At 34.8% G+C, this 22834-nt stretch overlaps 1 protein-coding gene across 2 annotated transcripts in view; it reads right to left on the bottom strand.

The window, feature by feature from the left end:
• The window catches only part of LOC139135912 (plexin-A4-like), a 195948-nt gene that overhangs the window by 27383 nt on the left and 145731 nt on the right, over window positions 1-22834 (bottom strand). For both annotated transcript variants that reach the window (XM_070703688.1, XM_070703687.1), the window contains exons 10-16: window positions 22103-22235; window positions 16595-16696; window positions 13774-13867; window positions 10618-10802; window positions 5445-5593; window positions 4017-4134; window positions 580-716 (exon numbers count right to left, since the gene is read on the bottom strand). In XM_070703688.1, the coding sequence (XP_070559789.1) occupies window positions 580-716; window positions 4017-4134; window positions 5445-5593; window positions 10618-10802; window positions 13774-13867; window positions 16595-16696; window positions 22103-22225 (908 nt within the window). In that variant the 5' untranslated portion in view covers window positions 22226-22235. The remainder of the gene's footprint in view (window positions 1-579; window positions 717-4016; window positions 4135-5444; window positions 5594-10617; window positions 10803-13773; window positions 13868-16594; window positions 16697-22102; window positions 22236-22834) is intronic.

Raw genomic sequence — 22834 nt, 5'->3', positions numbered from 1 at the left:
CAAAAGAAACGCTATTAATATTGGCTGATGGAAGATTTTACATGATTTTTTCAGAGCTAAAGTTTTGTTTTCTACAGAAAATATATTGTCCTAGCACAGATCTCAACCATTCAATTTGCCAGGCAATTCAAATTATTTCACTGATGAGCTTAATTTCCTTTTTGGGAGAATGAAAGCCTAAATTATTTGGTGGCATTGAGATTGTTGCTAATACTAATCTGCGCTTTTCCACTTCTCCAGTTTCATTGTATTTTGGGTTTAGAGAACTTGTTTCCTTTCGTTGCAACCTTACAATTTAAGACATATACAGAAGCACATGATTTAAAATACACTTTCAAGCTTTAACTGCCCTTTATTCTCAGACGTACAGCATAACTCAATCTATCGCACCACTTGATACAAAATTACATCCCAACTGATTTAGAATTCCAGCAATTGTCAATGCATCTAGTTTTGGCATCTTCCAGAATGTTTCAGCAGCTACCCTAGGGTAAAAGCCATGATACCTAAACTACTAGCCTAGGGTAATTTCCTGGACTACATGGTTTGAAATGGTTTGAATTTATCCACATGACCTACCTATCTATGAGACAGGGTGACCCATCAAAAGATGCCTCAATAATTCTCCCTGCATCAATATACTCTCCACTTATAGACACTATTGTTCCTCCAGATTCAGGACCAATCTTTGGAGTGAAGTCATGCACCTGTGGATCCTAAAGGGTTAATAAAAGTGTAAAATTCGCTATTGGATTCAGAGAACAAAAATAATGCCAATGACATTTTGTGCGTGAGTGTGCATACTATACTTGTAGCTTCTACAGGCCTTAGCTTGTAATTTACTTTATCATATACCTGTACCTACATTCACATGCCTGTGTAAAGCTATGGGGGAAGCGCCGTCACATCCGTACCCTACATGTATCTGGCCCTGTACCCAAATATGGGCAATCGCGTGCATTTCTTAACTACCTCAATTCTGGTTACTACGCACGTTGCTATCGGCAAACGTTCCATTCATACACAAAGCCAGCACGAGATTAGGAAAATGTCTGCTTGCTCGGATCATAGTGGCATAGTTATATTGCTAAAATCTAGTGAAATCCTGTGTATACTAAAGTGCGTGGCCGTATACATTACAATAAATTGACATCAAGCTTTTGTTCTTCTTGCACCTTGATTTCAGCACGGATCTCTGTTTGTCACATGTACTTATTAGGCATGTATTTGCATGTTCTAGAATTCTGCAGCTTACAGGTAAGCAAATGGTGTCATCATATATGTGTCAATCTGCGATGGGAAGCGGTCATCGCTTTTCTAAAAAATTGATACAACTGGTGATGAATGTTCAATATCGCACGCATTTTTAATCTCCAAAACAATGCTGAATATTATGTAAACTACATATTTATCATTCCATAAGGTATATGATAACACCTTTACAGCCCTGATACGGCTTTTGGGGACCTAAGTCCTACGGTGTACAGGCCCTTACACACTTGGGCCCTTCCACCATGTGACCTCGGTACGCAAAAGCTGTATCAGGGCCTTAAAGATCACAATATCAAGTGTATTTGAACACATCCTGATGCATAGTCCATCAAATACCAAAGCGAATCAAGTAATGGTTGGTAACTTTTGCAATGTACAACACACATGCATATAGTTTGTGTACAACACCATGCATCTTGGTACATCAAAATTAGTGATACAACCTAATGGTACTATACAAAAGTAAAGACGTACTCTTGTAATATCGTATTGCATGGAATTAATGTAAACGATATTGGGTGATTCATCAAGAAGTAATATTTATGAAAACAAATTATTATCATCTCCAACATGTAAAATTCTGAACTGCAGTTCTTGATGATCACTCTTCATCAGTATACTTTTGGTAAATGATTACTTCATTTGAACACATTCTCATTTACAGTAGAGCAAGCATCTTTCAATGGGGCTGAGGTTAAGAAAAGATTTTTATCAATTGTCAAAAAACACAGATTTTCTGCTAGACATGTTGATGTTATCATTACAATAGATTCAGCAAAACAATGTAATTTTCTTGTGTACATGTGTGTCTTTTGTAACTCACAATACATGTAGGTACATTTTAAAATCATATATGATCGCTATGACTGGCAATTGAAATTTGATGGACTTAGGTTGTTGATGGACAAAAATCATGTCATCCCTGTTGCTAATTCAAAGACCTAACGTCGCTGAAAAATGGCATTTCAGACCTAAAATGGACACCATGGAAAAATGTGACTTAAAAAATGGACATTAATTTTGTTTCTTCAGACCAAACAGCCTACCACCACTAGCAGATTCCAGTGACAATGATTAAATTTACACTACTTGCAATGACACTCGGCAGAAACCAATACATTTAACTTCTAAAACACACATCAGTTTTTTGTTAATTTTTCATAGCTACCAAAGTTTGAAGCAATCTATGCTTATTCCAATTGGATTTGGGAAAAATATATTCTTTCGGCTGCCCTAAAATGGTTGTCCATGGAATCATATGGCAATGAAAACATACATCAACTTTAAATGGTCTGACCCGAGAAATCCATTATGTGAAATTTATAGTAATCAAACTTTTTTTTGATGGACTGAAACAAACAATTGATGCATTAAACTGGAAGACACAGGACCATGGGTGCACAATAGAGAGATTACTTGTGACGCAGCCATTTGCATACACTGGGAGGGAGTTTTTGAATTCTCATGTGAATGATGGTTTATCAAGAGGTAAAAACTCTTTCTTACAAACAAGGGGGATTTGGAGCATTCAATTATCACAAGCTTCTGTCTGAATATCTAAATAGCCATCTTTGCTTATCATGATCATATTCCTTGACCAAGAGAACCATAAATCCCCTCCACCATCGCGTCTGCCTATCAGTCAGTGTGAACACTGAGTGGAAATGCAGCTTTTTACAATACTACAGGATGATGACAGTAATATTTAATCTAGTCCAGTTGCTAAACCGAATGAATGAATCATAAACAACATTTTTGCCTACTATTTGGCAACAGAGACAGAGCTGGCAGCATCCAACAGCCGCAAGTAGGCAGACTATACCAAGGTGACCAAACGCTGGCCACAGAAGTGGTGGCAAGCAGCTTGACTGCAGAGTGACATCGTTGAGGTGATATCAGGGATGTTACATCTATGGTGACTTATATATTAGTAAGGTGAACTTTGACCACATGCAAATACAGGAGAGGAAATAATACAAATCTTATGTGACAAAAAGTATCACTAAAAGTTGTGTCATCTACTTTTAATTATTGGAGAAATGGATGACAAATTTGAACTTCTATAACTAGTTTTCATCTGGCTGTGACGCAAAGCCATCCTAGATACTCTGAAAGACACTAATTTGTTTGTGCTGTTTTGGCCTTGCTTATCTGCTTTATGAAAATTTGGAGCTACTCAACGACACTGGGATAAAGGAAATATCAGATGCGTTTTGCACTCCACTTTATCAGCAATGTTTTGTAATATTCGTCAAAAATTCACTGACTATGAATGTGATTGACACAAACAAACAAACAAAATGGCTGTTACATAGTGAGGAATTTCAATGATGTACTGATTGCCAATGTTCTGAAGTACACGCAAATAGACACGTATTGTTCACTTTTGGTAAAAACAAAATGCAGCACGGCTCTGAAATAGACATATTCCAATAGGATTTTTCAAACAGTGCAGAAGACTAAATTGATGATATGATCACTCACACTGCATGACTTTCTAAATTGTTCCATCGACATCGGCATGGCATTGGTACACTATACAGCTTACTGCCTTACTCAAACTCATGCTGAAATGGCATTCGTACCATACATTGTAATTTTCATCATTTGTTATGACTGAAAACAACTCTGTGCCTATACATGTAGCAATTCATTTTTTGTAAAAATCACACCTATTTTATTACATTCTTTACCCAATAATGTACTTGAAAGAAAGAATATTTCTCTATTAATTGATATCTTACCCTGTAGGTGTACTGCTCACTATATTTAGCTGTCCTATTTTCTCCATTATTGGCACGGACTGTCACTTCAACATCACCTCCGACATCAGGGCTTGAACTCTTAGTGCTACATTCAATTCTGTTAGTAAAATGAACGATAAAAAATATTTCTAGGGATTAAACTTATAGAAGACTAGAATACACTAAAACTTAAGATGCTTGACTAGCAAACACCAAGTCAGTGCATTACTGAATAATATACATGCTAATATCTTTCACTGTATGTTGCAGTTGTGTATTATAAGAAAACTTTGTCCTCCTTGAAATTATTCTATGGTTGCAATTTCATTAAGTTTGCAATAAGTGATTGACCAGATATACAATTATAAAATGTTTTTCCATATGCCTAAATATTGTTTTGATTAATATTAGCAAATTCATGAGCGAAATATAAACGATTCATTACATAAGTAAGTTACCAATTATCTGGTATAAAACTACATTTTCTGTTCACCTAAAAGTTCTAATTTTGGGATATCTGTAGTTTTATACCAGATTTGATGCAGTCACCATTGAATATAAATTCAATTAAAAATATCAGTGAATCACGGTGTTTGCAGAGGGATCATGAGTAAATTAACATTATGCAAATTAGCAACAAGCTAACATGAAAGCACTAGTTTGTTCACAGCTGGAACATTTTTGACTGATCAATTTGTGTAGCAAATGTTATCACCATTAGTTTCATTGATCTTTGGCACTGTAATCTCAGTTTTGAAAAAAGCCAGATCTCAAGATCAAGTTCTCAAGATAATTTATGTAATCTATCAATATTGATACTGACCACTTTCCTGATTGTGAATGTATGTCAAATACGCAAACTGCTAATAACCTGACTTGAAAATACTAAAAATCCTTCACTAGATGGTGTTATATCATCTTGTCAACAATTTTCTCACCAAGGTTCATCTTTTGTCAAGTCCTTCACAATATGAATCCCATACTTGTGAAGGCTCCTTAAATATTCAATGATAAATGTAATTGTTATAAAACTGCTGTATGACCTTCGATTCTGTCACATGCATGACTTAGGAGATATGGATAGTTACTGTCCAATTTTTGAATGAAGGTTATGCAAATTCACGCTATTATGCAGGCCACAAATAAAAATTTCGTTCTATTCCAAATGATCATCTAAGTATCAACTTTGATATTGACTGCATGAGTCTTTCCTTGTAAAACGTCGTAATGTTTCTATGGCCACACCTAGAAAAATTGTAAAAGTTTGAAACTTCATTTGATATTTTATTCATGAGTGAACACATAAGCTGTAAATCACAGTTAGTTCCTTGGTTGACATAAACACTAAGGTTTAAAGTAAGCAGAAGTCAGAAAATTGGAGTGAGTATTGATCAGATACAAGAGAGGTATTAGAAACTGAAATGCTACCTTCTCGACACAGTGTATCTCTCTTCTAGAAGTTCACATGGTAGGTTTGCCACAGTGATACTGACAATGTCAGAGGATTCTTTTCCCAGGTCTGTACCATCAATGATAATGTCAGTGTTCCCTTCATGAGGACCAGAAAGAGGCCAGACCTTGCGGATAAAATCAAGTAGACATGCATGAAACTTGTAAGCTTCATTTCAATTCACACGTATGAAGTTGAAAACCTTTCAGTTGTAAATGTCTCAGATCTACTTGCTTTAAACACTGAACATCTTCAATGTTGAATGAGTGATGTGATACAGACATTGTGTACTCACTGAGACATTTTACATCACTACTGAGGAACTGTAGTAAAAATCTTAACATACAATTCAAACATTATACATTTACTAACAATGTACATTAATCCTTACATTGTTAAATATATATTAATGGTCCTTTATAAGTGTATTTCAATATAAAAAAATACCGCAATTATTCGGTGTCGCTCAAATTTGATCAGAATTGGTATATTATATACCAGTATGGGTACCAAAGATCAACAATACATATTGTTTCTATCTGTTCAGAGCAGGAAAATTCTACGCTGATGTTATGACAATGATTTCTGCACAGTACAACCAGAAAAACAACAAGAAATATTTAAACCAGCAAAAAAAGAATGACAAAAGTAAATAAGGTCTGAAACTTTAGGTACTGGAGTTCAACTTTAGCAACATGCACAGCAGAAACAGTTAGTCCCTCTTAGTTGGACCATAGACAGTCTTCCCCCCTCTACTGTCTATGGTTTGATCTGGTCTGTTAATATGTAACAGTTCATAAACAATGACAGGAAATGACTCAAGCCTGTTTCGGACACTGGCCATCACTCTTGCACAATTGCAGGATTTCGCTTTTACTTACCTCATATGCAAATTTTTGACACTGACAAGTTCATTTGAAAAAAATACTGTCAAGGACAGTGTGCTCACATTTGGTTTGAAATGTGTCCATTTGAGAAATATTTAAACCAGGAAAAACAAGAATGTCAAAAGCAAATAAGGTCTCCAACTTAGGTACTGGAGTTCATCTTTAGGAACATGCATATCAACTTCTATAGCAATGAGACAAGCAGATCCTAAATACATAAGCAAATGTCAACAACAAAAATAGACCGAGAAGGCTTGATAAAAAGAAAAGGTGGGAGCGGGTAAAAAAATGTACAAGGGATCTGGTAAAAAAGTAATGCTACCTCATCAATCTTCTAGACCCTAGCCCCTCCTGAATATCAAATGTTCCATCCCTTGGTATTACATAACGCCAGATGACAGGAAATGTATTTAAAACCTTGGGGAGTTTTACTTAATTGGATGAGTGTTATCATTCTAATGTAAACAGCACTTAAGTTAGTTACAGATAGTGAAATGCCTCCCACTGTGGGCGGTGATTACGACATCTGGAATTATCCTGGATCCAAATTTGTCATCAGTTCTTGTATGTCTTACATAGAAAAGTTGCAAAAATTGGTCCGCAATGAAAAAATTCACCTCAACTTTGTTTTCTGGATCAAAATTTCCTACAAATTGATACCAAATATGACAAAATTATGTTCACAGCCTTCAAAACTGTCTCACAACATATCCTGGGTTGGTGTAGGTCATTTAAGGTCACAAACTGAGAAAATTACCTAAAATATACAAATTTCGGGGTTTCCCAACACTTTGAGCAGAAATTTGTCTAATAACATCCCCCGGGACTTTATATCAAATTACAAAGCTATCAAACAAGTTACTTTGAGAACAAGTTTTCTGGACCAAAAAATGACAATATAGTCTTAAACATAGGGCCAAAGTCCCTGAAGCTACTATAGACATGGATACAAAATTAAGTATTTCCTGTCTGTATGAAATTATCTCACTAAGGTCATCCTCGGGACTTGTAAACCAAATTTTAAAGCTGTCTGACCAGCGGTTTTGAAAAAACAAGCAACTCAACAGTTGACAGAGCTCTGCTGTGTTTTGTAGAGAATAACCTTTTGTGACACATGTATAGATGAAGAAGGTGGATATCTTTGATTAACATTGTAAGTGAGTTCTGTTGAATAAGTTGAGACTGTACATACCGGTACTCAGAGAAAGCACACTGAAGAGACAAATGTTTGAAACTTAAGAAGTTCAAGGTCATCAAAAGCATTATAAGGAATCATGTTAAACTTTCATTGCACTGTTTACACAGATTGCATAATTGCTATAAATAGCACATGAAGAATCTTCAGCCCAGCTTTACCGTAAAAACCCTATCACTTTGACCACTCTTTTACTTGACCACTCTATTTTTTTCCTCAAAAAGTAATTTTATTTTATCCTTACAAAGTCAACCATAAATGGAAATTAGAACTTTCTCTATCTCTATCTTTATCTCTATTGACTATTTTGAGCAATTTCTTTTAGATAACATACAGGGCACAATAAATGACGGTTCAGAATATGTCAAAGTTGGGATTCAGGAAAGTTGCCTTTACATGTTTTAATCCTCCAAGATGGTAAGCATTTCACTATGAACTGTCAAAAAAAGTTGAACTTTCTGATAATTCTACACTAAAATTATTTTGGCTTTGATGATTTCCTAATTAATTCAATTATTTAAAATCATATTAATTATTTTTTTCTGGGTGAATTGATAGGGTTTATACAGTACTAGAATTACATACAATGTAAGTCAAATTTTGACCAAAAATGACAAAAAAATTCCTTAAAAATACACATTTGCATATTTCATCACAATTTGAACAAATCTAAGTTGGGTTACCCCTAGGGACCTGTATACCAAATAACAAAGCTGTCTGACCAGCGGTTATGAAGGAGAAGATTTTTTACCAAAAACACCTTTTTTGGCATTAATTTGCCTATTTTCAACAATATCAAAAAATTAAAAAAATAGTTTCTCAAAATCATATTTTTCATCTACACAACAAATATCAAATCAGTAAGTACTGCGGTTCTCAAGATATTTGAGTGGACGGACGCCTCACAAACGGACATACATACATACATACATACATACATACATACATACAGACTGACGACGGACGCCGGACGGATACCCATCCCAATAGCTTCTATAGACTATAGTCTATAGTAGCTAAAAATACAAATTTGTATATTTCAGGACAATTTCCACATATCTAACTATTGTCATCTCTGTACGTCTGTATACCACATATAAAAGCTGTCTGTCCAGGGGTTTTAAAAAGAAAATACTTTTTAAGATTTTTTGACCAAAAATGACAAAATCGCTCCAAAATAGTATTTTCCCAATTTTGTCATAATTTCAACAAATTAGAAGAGTAACACCCTCGCAAAGATCCAACCAAAATTTGAGAGCCATTGGGCTGGCGGTTTCAGAGAAGAAGAATTTTTACTGAAAATGAGAAAAATCACCAAAAAATTCAGCAAAAATACAAAATTAATGATATCTTCACAATATTTGTAAAACTGTATAAGGGTCACCTAAGGTACTTACACACATTTTTCAGAGCAATCAAAAGAGCAGTTCTTGAGTTATTAATTCTTGACCATTTTCACATTTTGTAAGCTCATTTGCATAATTTTGGCAATGCAGACTTCATTTGAACAAAATCCTATCTATAGCCCAGGATGCATCAACACACCAAATACCAAGCTGAAACTTGCAGCGGTTTGCATGTTTTTGATGTTGACGGACATACTGTACATACATACATACATACATACATACATACACACATACATACAGACGCCATCGACTTCAGCTTATACGATAAACTCACATTGGTATAACCAAATGTGAGCTAAAAATCACATCTCAACCCCTGCATCTACCTGTACACCAAATACTGATATGGTAGCTTTGGCGGTATGGGATGTACCGGAGCCTTTGTGTGTGACGGACATACATCCGCACATACCCACAAATATACAGACATACAGACGCCACTCAGACTCATCATAAAGCTCTTTTTGGTATTTATATACAAAACCAAATATGAGCTAAAAATTAAAGTACTATTAAAGAAAGTGACCTAGCGGCTGATATAGCTCTGCTGTGATATTTAAAAGAATAAGAGATGCTGTTTTGTCACTTAAAGGAAATACAAACAGTGGATATATTTGAATATCTGAAGCAAGATTATATATATGGATGGGAAATCCAACCTGTGATCATCAGCACACATCAGTGCTGACTGAGACTGCTGGTGCTCTTTGTACCTGACAGTATACCATAGCTCAACTGTCCAGACATACATTTTCTTTGACCAAAACTATCAAACATTCAAAAAAATATAAGTGCGCAAGTTTTATCATAACTTCAAAAAATCTGAATAGAATCATCCTGACAAACCTGTATATAAAAGCAATTGGATGAAATTATTCTAAGAACTTTTATGTGTTTTGAATTTTTTGACCTAGAACAGCAAAAAACTGCTTTAAAATATGGTTATGCAGACTTTTTCATGAGTTGTACAAAACCGATATGGATAAACCCAACAAAACCATATCCAATTTCAAAGCAATCTGATTAGCAGTTTCAGAGAAGATTTACAAAAAACAGAAAAATTGTCCAAAAAGACAAATATGCAAATTACAGCATGATTTGAACATTACTTGCTGAGGTCACCCCTAGCAACCTCAGTACAAAATTTCAAAGCAATCGGACAAATGGTTTTGGAGAAGATATTTTGACCAAAAATAGAAAAATTGCCCCAAGTATACAAATATAGAATTGCATTACAATTTGAATAAAACTGACTAAGGCCACCCCTAGCAACCTGCATACCCAATTTTAAACCAATCAGATGAGCACTTTCAGAATGTCTTAAGTTGATAGATGCTGGATGACAAACGCTGGACACCAGCTATTTGATAATCTCTGCATTGTTGAGCAGAGCTAAAAATTGGTAAAAATTGGTAATTGGATAACGGATAAATGCCAAATAAAAGGTGATTCCTCAATGAGTTCTACATCATGAAGTGTTGAAGAAAAAATAGATCATTCTATAAAGAATCAAGGCTGATTTTAAAGTAATATACTGGTGCAGGAAATATGATCTGTGATCAAAGATATTTACTTCTTTTGGAGTTCTTGAAATCTAGCGATAGATAATTTCATGTTTAATTGGTCTTTTTAAAGATCTAAATTAAGGTCACATGTATACCTTAGTGACTGTTGGTTTATCACAGTTATTGTCTGTACCATAAGCCCACCAATCACTTTCGCAATGGCTTTCGATTTCACAGCTTCCGCTCTTACACCATCCACATTGCAAAGGTGTTCTTGTAGCAATATGTGACAGGCATTCACTGCAGTCTCGGTGATTTATAGAGCAATCATATAGGGTAACTGTCAAAAAGAAAATGAAACAATAATATAAAGATGTTGAATTGATAGTGTGCAAAAGGTATGCAGTTTTTGCATTACATAAAATTTTAATCAGAATTTTGACTTTGCTGAAGGTTTAGAGAAAATTGCAAGAACACAAAAATAGCGTCAATGACACTTTAGCTCCCATCCTAAACTATTTACTTGTTCTCTGGTCAGATATTTGAACATGTGTGAAAGGGATAAAGTGCATGAAGTGAAAATACTTAAATGTAATGTACTGGAGACAGTGAAATGTGTTTAATGTATTTATTCAGAATATAAAATGGAAAAAATACAGAATTAGAAATATCGAATACTGTGATACAACCATTAACTCAACAAGTCATTGACAATGGCATAGTCCCCACTTGTAATAGGAGTATTAGTCTTGATGGGGTGGGGAAATGTGGTCATTAAGAAGTATCAATGGAGTGTATATGTTGAGATCTATGGGCACATAGGTCTATGTCGTTGTTCCCAATTTGAAACACATGAGGCAAGTCTAAGTTATGGTTCTAAATTGGGAAAAAAGATCAGACCTCTAGCAGTATTGGCCAGCCAAGAAATACATATGCGCATAATAAATGAGGTACAGGATGTGACATCTTAAGATCTAATATACTATTAATTGGAGGGTACAGAGCTTGTGGTTACTGAGATATGCATATATATGTATAATCAAGGTCAAAGGTCATCGAGGTCACATGACATTTTGAAAAAAAAATTATAATATTGCTAATTAATCCCTATATGCCAAGAAATCAGACCTCTAGCTCTATTCGCTTGCCCAGAATTAGATGTGTGCATAATTAATGAGGTAAAGCGTGTGTTGTCATAAGGTCTCCCATCCTACTAAATACAAAGGATATAGCACTTGTGGTTACTTATTTATTGACATAAACATATATTTTATGTAAAAGGTCATCGAGGTCACACGACATTTGGTCAAAAAATTTCTCGCCTATAGTTATCCCGATATACCAAAAATCAGACATCCAGCTCTATTGGCTTGCTCAGAATGAGATATGTGCATAATTAATGAGGTACAGTATGCGGTGTCATAAGATGTCCAATCATACCATATATGAAGGGTGTAGCAATTGTGGTTACTGAGTTATGGACAAATATGTATATTTGAGGTCAAAGGTCACCGAGGTCATGTGACATTTTGTCAAAAAAAGTGTATTGCTAAGTTATCCCTATATACCAAAAATCAGACCTCTAGCTCTATAGGCTCGCTCAAAATTAGATATGCACATAATTAATGAGGTACAATATGTGGCGTCATAAGGTGTCCCATCACACCATACATGAAGAGTGTAGCACTTGTGGTTACTGAGTTATGGACAAATTTGTACATTTGAGGTCAAAAGTCACAGAGGTCACGTGACATTTTGTCAAAAAAATTGTATTGCTAAGTTATCCCTATATACCAAAAAATCAGACCTCTAGCTCTATTGGCTCGCTCAAAATTAGATATGCACATAATTAATGAGGTACAATATGTGGCGTCATAAGGTGTCCCATCATACCATATATGAAGGGTGGTAGCACTTGTGGTTACTGAGTTATGGACAAATATGTATGTTTGAGGTCAAAGGTCATCGAGGTCACATGACATTTTGTCAAAATATCCGAGATATCTGCGTGAACGGATGGACTCACGGATGGAAGAACAGATGGACATGACCCAATCTAATAAGCCCACTGGACTTCATCCGTGGGGATTAAAAATTGTGTCACTGCATCCTTTTTGCAATATGAATACGATGAGAAACTAAATTTTTATTTTTCGCGGCCTTATACATGGGAGTCTATGGAGATCTGCCTTATACATGGGAGTCTATGGACGTGTAAACAAAAATATGCAAATTTCACCACGATTTGCCCAAATTTGGGAAAGGTCACTCCTATGCACTTCCATACCAAGTTTCAAATCAATCAGACTTGTGGTTTCAGAGGAGAAGATTTTTTGACCAAAAATGGGAGAAGTTTACAAAAAAATTCATGAAAAATAGCAAGTCTAAGATACTGACCCAAGATGTGCACAATCATTTCAGGTCAGCCCAAAGTACTTACATGCTAATTTTTTCATGTAATCTGCTCAGTGGTTATTGAGTTTTTCAATTTTGACTGTTTTTACATTTTTCACTTAATTTGCATATTTTTGGCAATGACAACTGCATTTGAACAAAATCTCATCTACAGCCCATCATCCATGTACACACCAAATATCAAGATGAAATGTGCAGCGGTTTTGGAGTTTTTGATATTGACGGACAGACATACAGACATACAGACACACAGACATACAGACATACAGACAGTTCCCTAGCCTATAAGAATAGCTTCCATTGCCATATATAAATATGGCTATGGGAGCTAAAATTGACCTAACACATCACAAAGCACTGGCAAATAACCTAAATAGTGCAAAAAGATCATATTTTGTTATAGAACATGAAAATGGATAATAAAATTAAATTTAACTTATTACAACATGTACAGCTACTCTAAATGTCATGTACCAATTGAAAGTCTCCTGATAAAATTTCCAAATGCCAACCATAGTAATTACTACAGACCTTTGCAAATACAACAATCGCCACTTCTACACCTTTATCTAGCTGTTGTCAACAATACCAAATGTCTGACAAGACCAGGACTTCATTCAAAGCCATTCATGGGTCACTGGGGCTGTCTGTTTATATATTTATCCCTCGATTGTCTTATTGGTTTCGCGTGTTAAGCAAATTTGACGAAGTGTCTTTTTACTTTTGAGCATTTTCAATTATTCATAATTTCAGAGCTTTGGCCCTGTAAAATCGAGGTTTTAATTAAGTAACAAAACTTTCACTGTTCCTCAGAAGTTTGCTGAGTTTGCAAAACTTGCAATTGGTACTATCTGACAGGTACTACCTGACCAACACACTTTACAATATATATTTACCAGTGAATCCATATGTATCATCAATGATATAATCATTGTTCCACTTCAAGGTGAGAGTCACATTCATTTCTTGCACCAGGGCTTCATAAGTGTACTGTTGAATAGAAAATTGTATGGAAACATTTGAAAGCTTGTACTCCTACAAATTACATGGTATGAGCCACAGTGAGGAACAGGTAATACATTATTACCTATTTCCAAGGGTAACTTCTTCATAAACTATAGAGACATACCCACATGACATATCTAGGTCCTTTTTGTGTTTTTTTTTTCAACATGACTAAGTGCTAGCATACAGCAACATTCATTAATAAAATTTATTCAACTCCATAGGCTTAAAGATTAATCAGCACACAGCATATAAAATTCTAAATGAAGAGCGATGAATGAAAATAATAATCTTATATAACATGCCGAGTGATTCATTTATAAAACAACTATGGCCTTAGAATGATTCTGTTTCAAGCAAAATTACTTTGAAGAGACTTTCAAGCAGTCAGCTTCTGCTCATCATAGACATTCCTTGAGAAATAAACTGCAACAACACTTTGAAGTCATTAATGCTTATGATATTGTTTGATTTCCCTGCAACATATGGGTTCAAAAATCAGTATTATTCAAGGTAAATCAATTATCAGTTCCAAGAAACAAATAGAATGAAAATAACAATAGGGTAATCTTGAACCACTACCTAACAGTGTTATTAGGTGTCATGAATGGGTAAGCGTGCCTAAGGATCTGCTACTCCACACTGCCAAATTAATATCTGTCAGGGTATCTTCCAAATTGAAAAAAGACTGTATACAATAGTATGCCTTCTCTTTGATTAGTCAAAAAGATGAATAATTGAAACATACAACATGCAAAAGAGCAATGTCCCGTCAACATTTATATACTTCCATGACAGTCATACAGTTTAATGCTGAGACTCCTCAGCCATTCACAACACTGTGAACTGTCTTCAAGGTGTAGTTGCCTAAGAATTAGTAAGATGTACTGTCCACTGGTCATTAAAAAGATATATTCACCTAACATTCCACACTTCATTTTATAAAAATACAGACGTAGTTGGCCTTTGTGACATAGGCAAACACTTGCATTATATCCTTTTGTTAACACTGCAATTCACCACTTCTTTATTTCAATGTAAGCCAAGGGAGAGAAAATTACAGTGTTCTGACTTGACTTTGTCACATGACTTTTTTTTAATTTAAGTTTTAATGATGCATAAATACATGCATTTGCACTTGTAGAATTTCGTGCTGCAGTGACTCTGAATATTACTTTTGCAAGTCCTAAATAACTTTGCTTCTGAAGCTGTTACTTTCACATAGCCGCACTTTCAAATCGTACTGATTCGTCAAAATGCAGGACAGCCTGAACCAATTCACAGCTGTGAATATCTCCTATATGTACCTGGTTTATTTTCATAATCGACGATCTATGCAAAATGTGATTTATGTCCATTTGAATATACTTATACATGTAGCTGTAGCTGAAGTATGGCTTCTTTGACATTTCGTCAATACAAATTTGGCCATGGTTCAGACAGTAAATGTCAAATTCATTGTTTTGATGCCCACATGCTGGCCGTGTTTCTAGTATATGATAAACTGCATGTCTACCCTGCTTTTTAAGAGAAATTACATTCATATCTGAGAAGACAGCTACCAAATTTTTTTAGCTACAGAGTTTTATAAAATTCATGAAGTGGCAGTCAAATGAGTCATAAATACATGTATCTTGGTTGTTGCTTTGCTTGCTTATCTCATTGATTGTGAGCTAGTGGTGGAAATGTGGACAATTGTTACAAAAGATTATTCCCTGAGTTTTGGATAATTTGCTAACATAACGGCTGAAACTATCAGTCTGTGTTAAATGCAGTGTTGGGAGGCCTGAAGTGATGGCAACTCTATCCATAACATAATCAAAAAGGTGATTGGTTGTTCATACCTCAAAACCACACTGTCAATTTTAGAATGACCCAGACAATATGTTCTGTAGATCTCCTTTCTGAATATGGATGTTATAGATGGCTAACAAAATTGATATCAAAAGGCTACAGTCACTTCATCATAGAGCAGCGCGTATTATTCTGAATGATTTAACTAGAAATGGGCATAATTTTGTTAAAACTGGGCCGTAGCTATTGGCTACTTTGGGCTGGAATATGATTGAGTTAAGACATCAAAGCCATGTGTGTCACATGATGTTCAAGTGTTTAAAATGTAATCAAGGGGGATATTGTTCGCCATATTTAGAAACCATATTCAATTGTTATAAACCAGCACATCAACATCATACATGTTATTCTCATAGATTTTACTGTACCCTCATACAGAACAACTACAGCATGTAATTCCTTTATTTATTGTGATATTATTTCAACATTTTACCTGCTGTTTTTCACGATATCACCTCTTCACAGCAATTTGAACAACTGCATAAGAAACATCCTGCTATGTGATTTTGTGCAGGTTTTTGCATGTGGCAATGTTTTGATACATGTCTTACCTTTTATTTGCTATGTGATTTTATTTTAATTTTATGCATTTTGCCTTTTTTCTCCTTCTATGTTTTTGAGTTTTATTTATTACAATATTTTTTTTTATTTTACACTGGCCCTCTCTGGAAATCAGTACATTTTGACTGAGGGAGCTAACCAGTATAAATATAAATAAATAAATAAATAAATAAATAAATAAATAATATAAATGTTGTAAGTTAGGAAATGACATAAAATACAGTGATATTTCAATATGAATTATTACATTTTTCTAATTTACTCAGCAAACACTCTCATCAAAATTGTTTCACTAACCTCTTGAGAGTTGCAAGTCACCGATGTTTCATTATGTCTTGTTGCTGCAACTGTCTGAGGCACACCCTCCACCATCAGAACACACTCGTACCCAACTAGATTCTGTTAATCAATTAGAGTAAAAAAACATCGCATCAATGACACTTGGCTCACATTTGGTTTGATGTGGCAGGCCAGAGTGAGTATACTTAACTAAGTTCACCCTGGGAACGGCATTCAAGTTTCAAAGCAATCAGACAAGCAATTTTAGAGAAAGTGATATTTTGACCAAAAAAGGGGAAAATTGCCCCCAAAAATACAAATATGAAAATTTCACCACAATTTGAAGACACTCAAGTAACATACCCTCTTGGTATATGCATACCAAGTTTGAAAGCAATCAGGAAAGTCAATTCAGAGAAAATGCAAATATGAAAATGTCACCACGATTTGAAGACACTCAAGTAAGGTAGCCTCTTGAGAAAATTATTTTTTTGACCAAAAATGGGAAAAATTGCCCCAAAAATACAAATAGGAAAATTTCACAACAATTTGAATAAGTCTAACAGGGGTCAACCAAAGGATCATGCATACCAAATTTCAAACTAATCGGACTGGCAGTTTAAGAGAAGATTTTTTGACCAAAAATGGGGAAAACTGCCCATAAAATACAACTAAAAAGTGTAACAACAATTTGAACAAATCTACATAACGTCACCATGATATGAAGAACCTGAATATCATCTTTCAACCAAATTTGACCTATGGTTACAGAGTTTTAGCAATTTGCTGGATTTTCCCTTTTTTACCTCATTTCCATATTTTTGGCACTGACATGTTCATTTGAATAAATTCACATTTCCACTCCTGGGTGCACAGGCCTGTTCACCAAATACTAAGATACGGAGGAACATTCATCCACATCCACCAAATGAGAGCTAAAATTAAATCAGTATGAATGTCAACTCAGATGGTTAACTGTAGTGATAATCTTACTGTTTTACAAGCGACCTAGCAGCCGATATAGCTCCGCTGTGTTTATGTAGAGAATAACTATTTTTGACACATGTTGATGAAGAAGGTGGAAATCTTTGATAGCTCAATGCAGTGGCCAGAAAAAAGTGGCTAAAATAGCTGCAAAAATACACAATAGAAGATTTCATTGTACTTTGAATATATCACATTGGATCATCCCTAAGAACATGTCAACCAAAGCTATCTGATGAGTAGTTTTTTGGAGAATAAAATTTTCTGACCTTTTTGGAAAATAAAATTTTCTGACCAAAAATGGCAACAATTGCCCCAAAAAATAAAATTTGCAGATTTCATCATAATTTCAAAAGATCAAATTTAGTTCATCTATAGAAACCTGTATACCAAATTTCAAAGCTATTGAACAGTACTTTTTGAGAAACACATTTTTTAACCAAAAATAGAAAAAATTGACCCAAAAATTTAAAATTGCAGATTTCATCATAATTTCAAAAATATTATTTAGTTCATCTATAGAAACCTCTATACCAAATTTCAAAGCTATCAGATGAGTAGTTTTGGAAATACACATTTTTTGACCAAAATTGGCAAAAATTGCCCCAAAAATACAAAATTACAGATTTCATCAGAAATTCAATATATATTACTTAGCTCATCTGTAGAAACCTGTATACCAAATTTCAAAGCTATCAGACCAGTACTTTTTGAGAAACACATTTTTTGACCAAAAATGGCAAAAATTGCCCCAAAATTACAAAATTGCAGATTTCATCATAATTTCAATAAATATTATTAAGGTGATCTGTAGGAACCTGTACACCAAATTGCAAAGCTATCAGATGAGTAGTTTTGGAAATACACATTTTTGACCAAAAATGGCAAAAATTGCCCCAAAAATACAAAATTGCAGATTTCATCATAATTTCAATAAATATCATTAAGTTTATCTGTAGGAACCTGTATACCAAGTTTCAAAGCTATCAGATGAGTACTTTTGGAAATACACATTTTTTGACCAAAAATGGCAAAAATTGCCCCAAAAATACAAAATTACAGATTTCATCAGCAATTCAATATATATTACTTACTTCATCTATAGAAACCTGTATGCCAAATTTCAAAACTATCAGACCAGTACTTTTTGAGAAATACATTTTTTGACCAAAAATCGCAAAAATTGCCTTAAAAATGCAAATTTGCATATTTCTGCACAATTTGAACAAATCTGAAATGGATCATCCCTAGGGACATATGTACCAAATATCAAAGCTATCTGACTGGTAGTTTTGAAGGAGAAGATTTTTAAAGATTTTTTTACCAAAAATGACAAAAATTGCCTTAAAAATACAAATATGCAAATTTCACCACAATTTGAACAAATCTGTCTGAAGTCACCCTAAGTAAACTGCATATCAAATTTCAAAGCAATCAGACAAGCGGTTTCAGAGAAGAAGATTTTTTTACCAAAAACACCAAAAATGCCCCAAAAATACAAATATGCAAATTATACTACGATTTGAACGAATGTAAGTGAGGTCACCCCAAGTGAGCTGAATATAAAATTTCAAAGCAATTGGACTTGCGGTTTCAGAGGAGAAGGCAATTGTTGACGGACGACGATGGACGACGACGGAAAATCAACCTATTTGATAAGCTCCGCGTCGCTGACAGCGGAGCTAAAGAGGTGAGAACAGATCACAATATTGTGTTTTACCTGTCATATTTCTGCTGGGCAGATTTTGTATTTCATTATGGATTGCACAACTAAAAATGCTCTTCATATTCTGTCAAACATTTTGCAAAGATGATATCCTACTCATACCACAAATCAAAGGTGTACTGTCTCCTCTTCTAATTTTGCCACAGTTACCATAGAAAGGGAAAATCTACCCAATCACAGATTTTAAGCGGGTGGCCGCTTTTTAAAAACAGCATCCTCACATGCGCATTTTGAATACCAAGGAACACCCCTTTGACCATATATGGGCATATTTAGATTATGGGCGACTGTATACCTTTAAACTAAATTTTAGATTGAAAAAATGTAAATACAACAACTGTTGATGATGGGGTCTACTGGTACCTGTGGATCAATAAGATTTAATGTACCTGAACATGATATAATGCAACTTGTTTTGAAAAGTATAAAAATTATATGTTTACCTAACTCTCTCAAGCTTAAACCCTTATATACAGGGGTTACTCAGATAAGTAAGCAGGCCTGAATGGCTTAAAATGTTTACACATGCATGTTCACAATATACCTTCTTATGTTCTAGCTATTTCAGCTCTGTAAATCAAAAATACCGCAATTATACGGTGTCGCTCAAATTTGATCAGAATTGGTACATACCAGTATGGGTTAACAAAAATCAACAATAAATGTTGTTTCTATCTGTTCAGCGCAGGAAAATTCTACGTTGATGTTATGACAATGATTTCTGCACAGTACAACCAGAAAAGCGACAAGAAATATTTAAACCAGAAAAACAAGAATGACAAAAGTAATAAGGTCTGAAATTTTAGGTACTGGAGGTCAACTTTAGCAACATGCATAGCTGAAAGGCAGCTAGCCCCTCTTAGTTTGACCATAGACGGTCTTCCTCCCCTTACTGTCTATGGTTTGGGCAGTTCTGTTAATATGTAACAGTTCATAAACAACTCCCCTCTACTGACGGTCTTCCTCCCCTCTACTGTCTATGGTTTGGGCAGTTCTGTTAATATGTAACAGTTCATAAACAATGACAGGAAATGACTCAAGATAAGTGGAGTTTGCCTGTTTCTTACTGGCATGTAACTCCTGCACACATGCAGAATTTCCCTTTTTCTTACCTCATTTGCACATTTTTGACACTGATATGTTCATTTGAACAAATTCACATCTCGACCCCTACATCTACCTGTACACCAAATACTGAGATGATAGCTTTGGCGGTATGGGAGCCTTTGTGTGTGACGGACATACATCCGCACATACCCACAAATATACAAACATACAGTCATCATATAAGCTCTTTTTGGTATTTATATAAAAACCAAATATGAGCTAAAAACCAAATACAAAATTGTTGTCAAAGACATTGCTCATATATAATCCAAAAATTCATGCCTAAATGCTGTACAAACTACTAATGAAGGATATCAAGTATTTTCACAGCTAAATTTTAACACAATGCTGACCTACAGTAGGAAATTGAGCCATACTAAGTGACAACCTCTGTTAGGATGGCAATCTGTATATTGCCAAAACATTGGTTTTAAATAAAGATTGATTAAAGATTGAAGAAACTGGTTGAGTACCGGATATGTCCATCATTTCTCCTAACTTTGTCAAGAATCTGGTGTACTTCCCCTCCTTCCTGATGACTTCAATACATCAAAGTAGAAAATACAATGCTTGACTCAGTTCAAAAATGGTGACATCAATTATTAGTCAAGTCAGATCATGGTGAAAACCACTGAGCCAAGTTTCATTGTACCTGATGTCATTATCTTCAGTCAAGTTGTCGCAAAATTTTCATCCAAGGTTGTTTCAGTTGTCTTAGTCTCAAAGTCTCTGCACTTTTGGTGGCAGTTCCTGACACTCATCATCATCATGAAATAAATCAGGCAGCTAACTGACTTTCCTAGCTTTCCCAGCAGTTCTGCTAATGTACAGCATTGAATAAGCTCTTTCTCTGATTGGTCCATTGTCACTATTCACAGCAAGTTAGGGAGTCTATTTGTATTGTTTTAATTATATTGGTAAGATTAAGCTACCCAATTGGATACCAGCTTATTCAACACTGCACATTAGCACCAGCAGTTAGGAGAATACGGTACTCTCAGCCATTTACATGTGAATGGTGGAAAAACAGCTGTGAATAATGAATTTGACTGGCAATGCAAGAGAAAACTTCTCTGTAAATTTAATGATCACATCAAGAAAATGGGAAAAGATCACCACAGATACAGCCTTTGCCTACCTTCAATTGTGATAACTTCTATGAAGTTGGCAAAATGTATTTTGGATGATATGAGATGCCTAGACCAAACCGTTTGTATGTAAATGGTGAATTTCAGCCAACTTTGGCATTTGAGTATTGTGTTGACCACAATTGTCAATGGCATGTAGTGCTTTAAATTCATAAACAGTTTACTGAGTTGTATATTATAAAGGAGCATGATGATTCAAGTGGTCAACAACACTACAAGTTTCATCCAAAACATTCTGAGACACTGGAGCTTACTATACCACATAAACTTCAATAATCTGAAATCATTCCATAGATACATGTAGTAACGCGGATATTTGCAATAAGGATGATTGTTCTCACGTTAAATACTAGTAAATTCAAATATCACAATAATTTTAGCAGCATGTCATGATTTTGAGAGATGTAACGGTCACTGGTTGACAAACAGTCTTACTGAAACATGATAACATCTGCTATTAGAGCTAAATTTGCAAAATTCACAAGATGGATTAAACTGCAAAGAGAAATGCTTGTTTTTTTGTGGTGAAAAGACTTAATTTAAAACATGTTCTTGACTTACCTTATTGTCATAGATATTGCTAGTGCTGAGATGGATTTCTGTTCCAAAACTGACTGAAATCAACACTTCACCATTCTGCATATCCAGTTGAGGCAAAAGCTCTGACCTGTATGGAACTATCATTAAAAGTATTCTGGGGGAAAAAATTGATATTGTAAATAAAGTATCTTCTTAGAGTGAAAGCTTTTGAAAGGGGAAACATACTATCCTCATGTCTGCAAGCACATTGATAATTTGTAGGCTTTTTCTTTTGTTTAACACTGCAGCACTTGACTACAGTTTGGAGCATATATCCAAAGTTGCATATATTTGCACTTGAAATGACAGATAACAGCTGTTTCTTCATGTTGGACAGCCTCTGAGAGAAGATCTTGATATAACAGACAAAAAACAGCACATTTCATTCAGCAAGCTGGAGTGCGATGCATGAATTTGAGCCTACAATGATATTAATGCTGACATGGGAAGGGGGGAGCGGGTAGGCAGACTGAGATGCAATTCTTTGTAAAAACTTGTTCTACTTTAACCGTAGATGTTACAAACTGCAATTGTGGTACTTGATATTAGCCTCTTATTGAACTAAGCAAACTTAATCAAAGTTAGAATAAAGGAGCTCGGATGTGTAAAGTTTATGATATTTCACTGCAAGAATGGCCAAAATACACTCCAAATGTATATCAATAGCATTTATTGACTAAAAACTAAAATTAAACTCAATTTAGGGCAAACAAA

The sequence above is a fragment of the Ptychodera flava genome, chromosome 6 (assembly GCF_041260155.1).
Source record: "Ptychodera flava strain L36383 chromosome 6, AS_Pfla_20210202, whole genome shotgun sequence".
Lineage (NCBI taxonomy): Eukaryota > Metazoa > Hemichordata > Enteropneusta > Ptychoderidae > Ptychodera > Ptychodera flava.
This window is presented reverse-complemented; position numbering and strand designations above follow the sequence as displayed.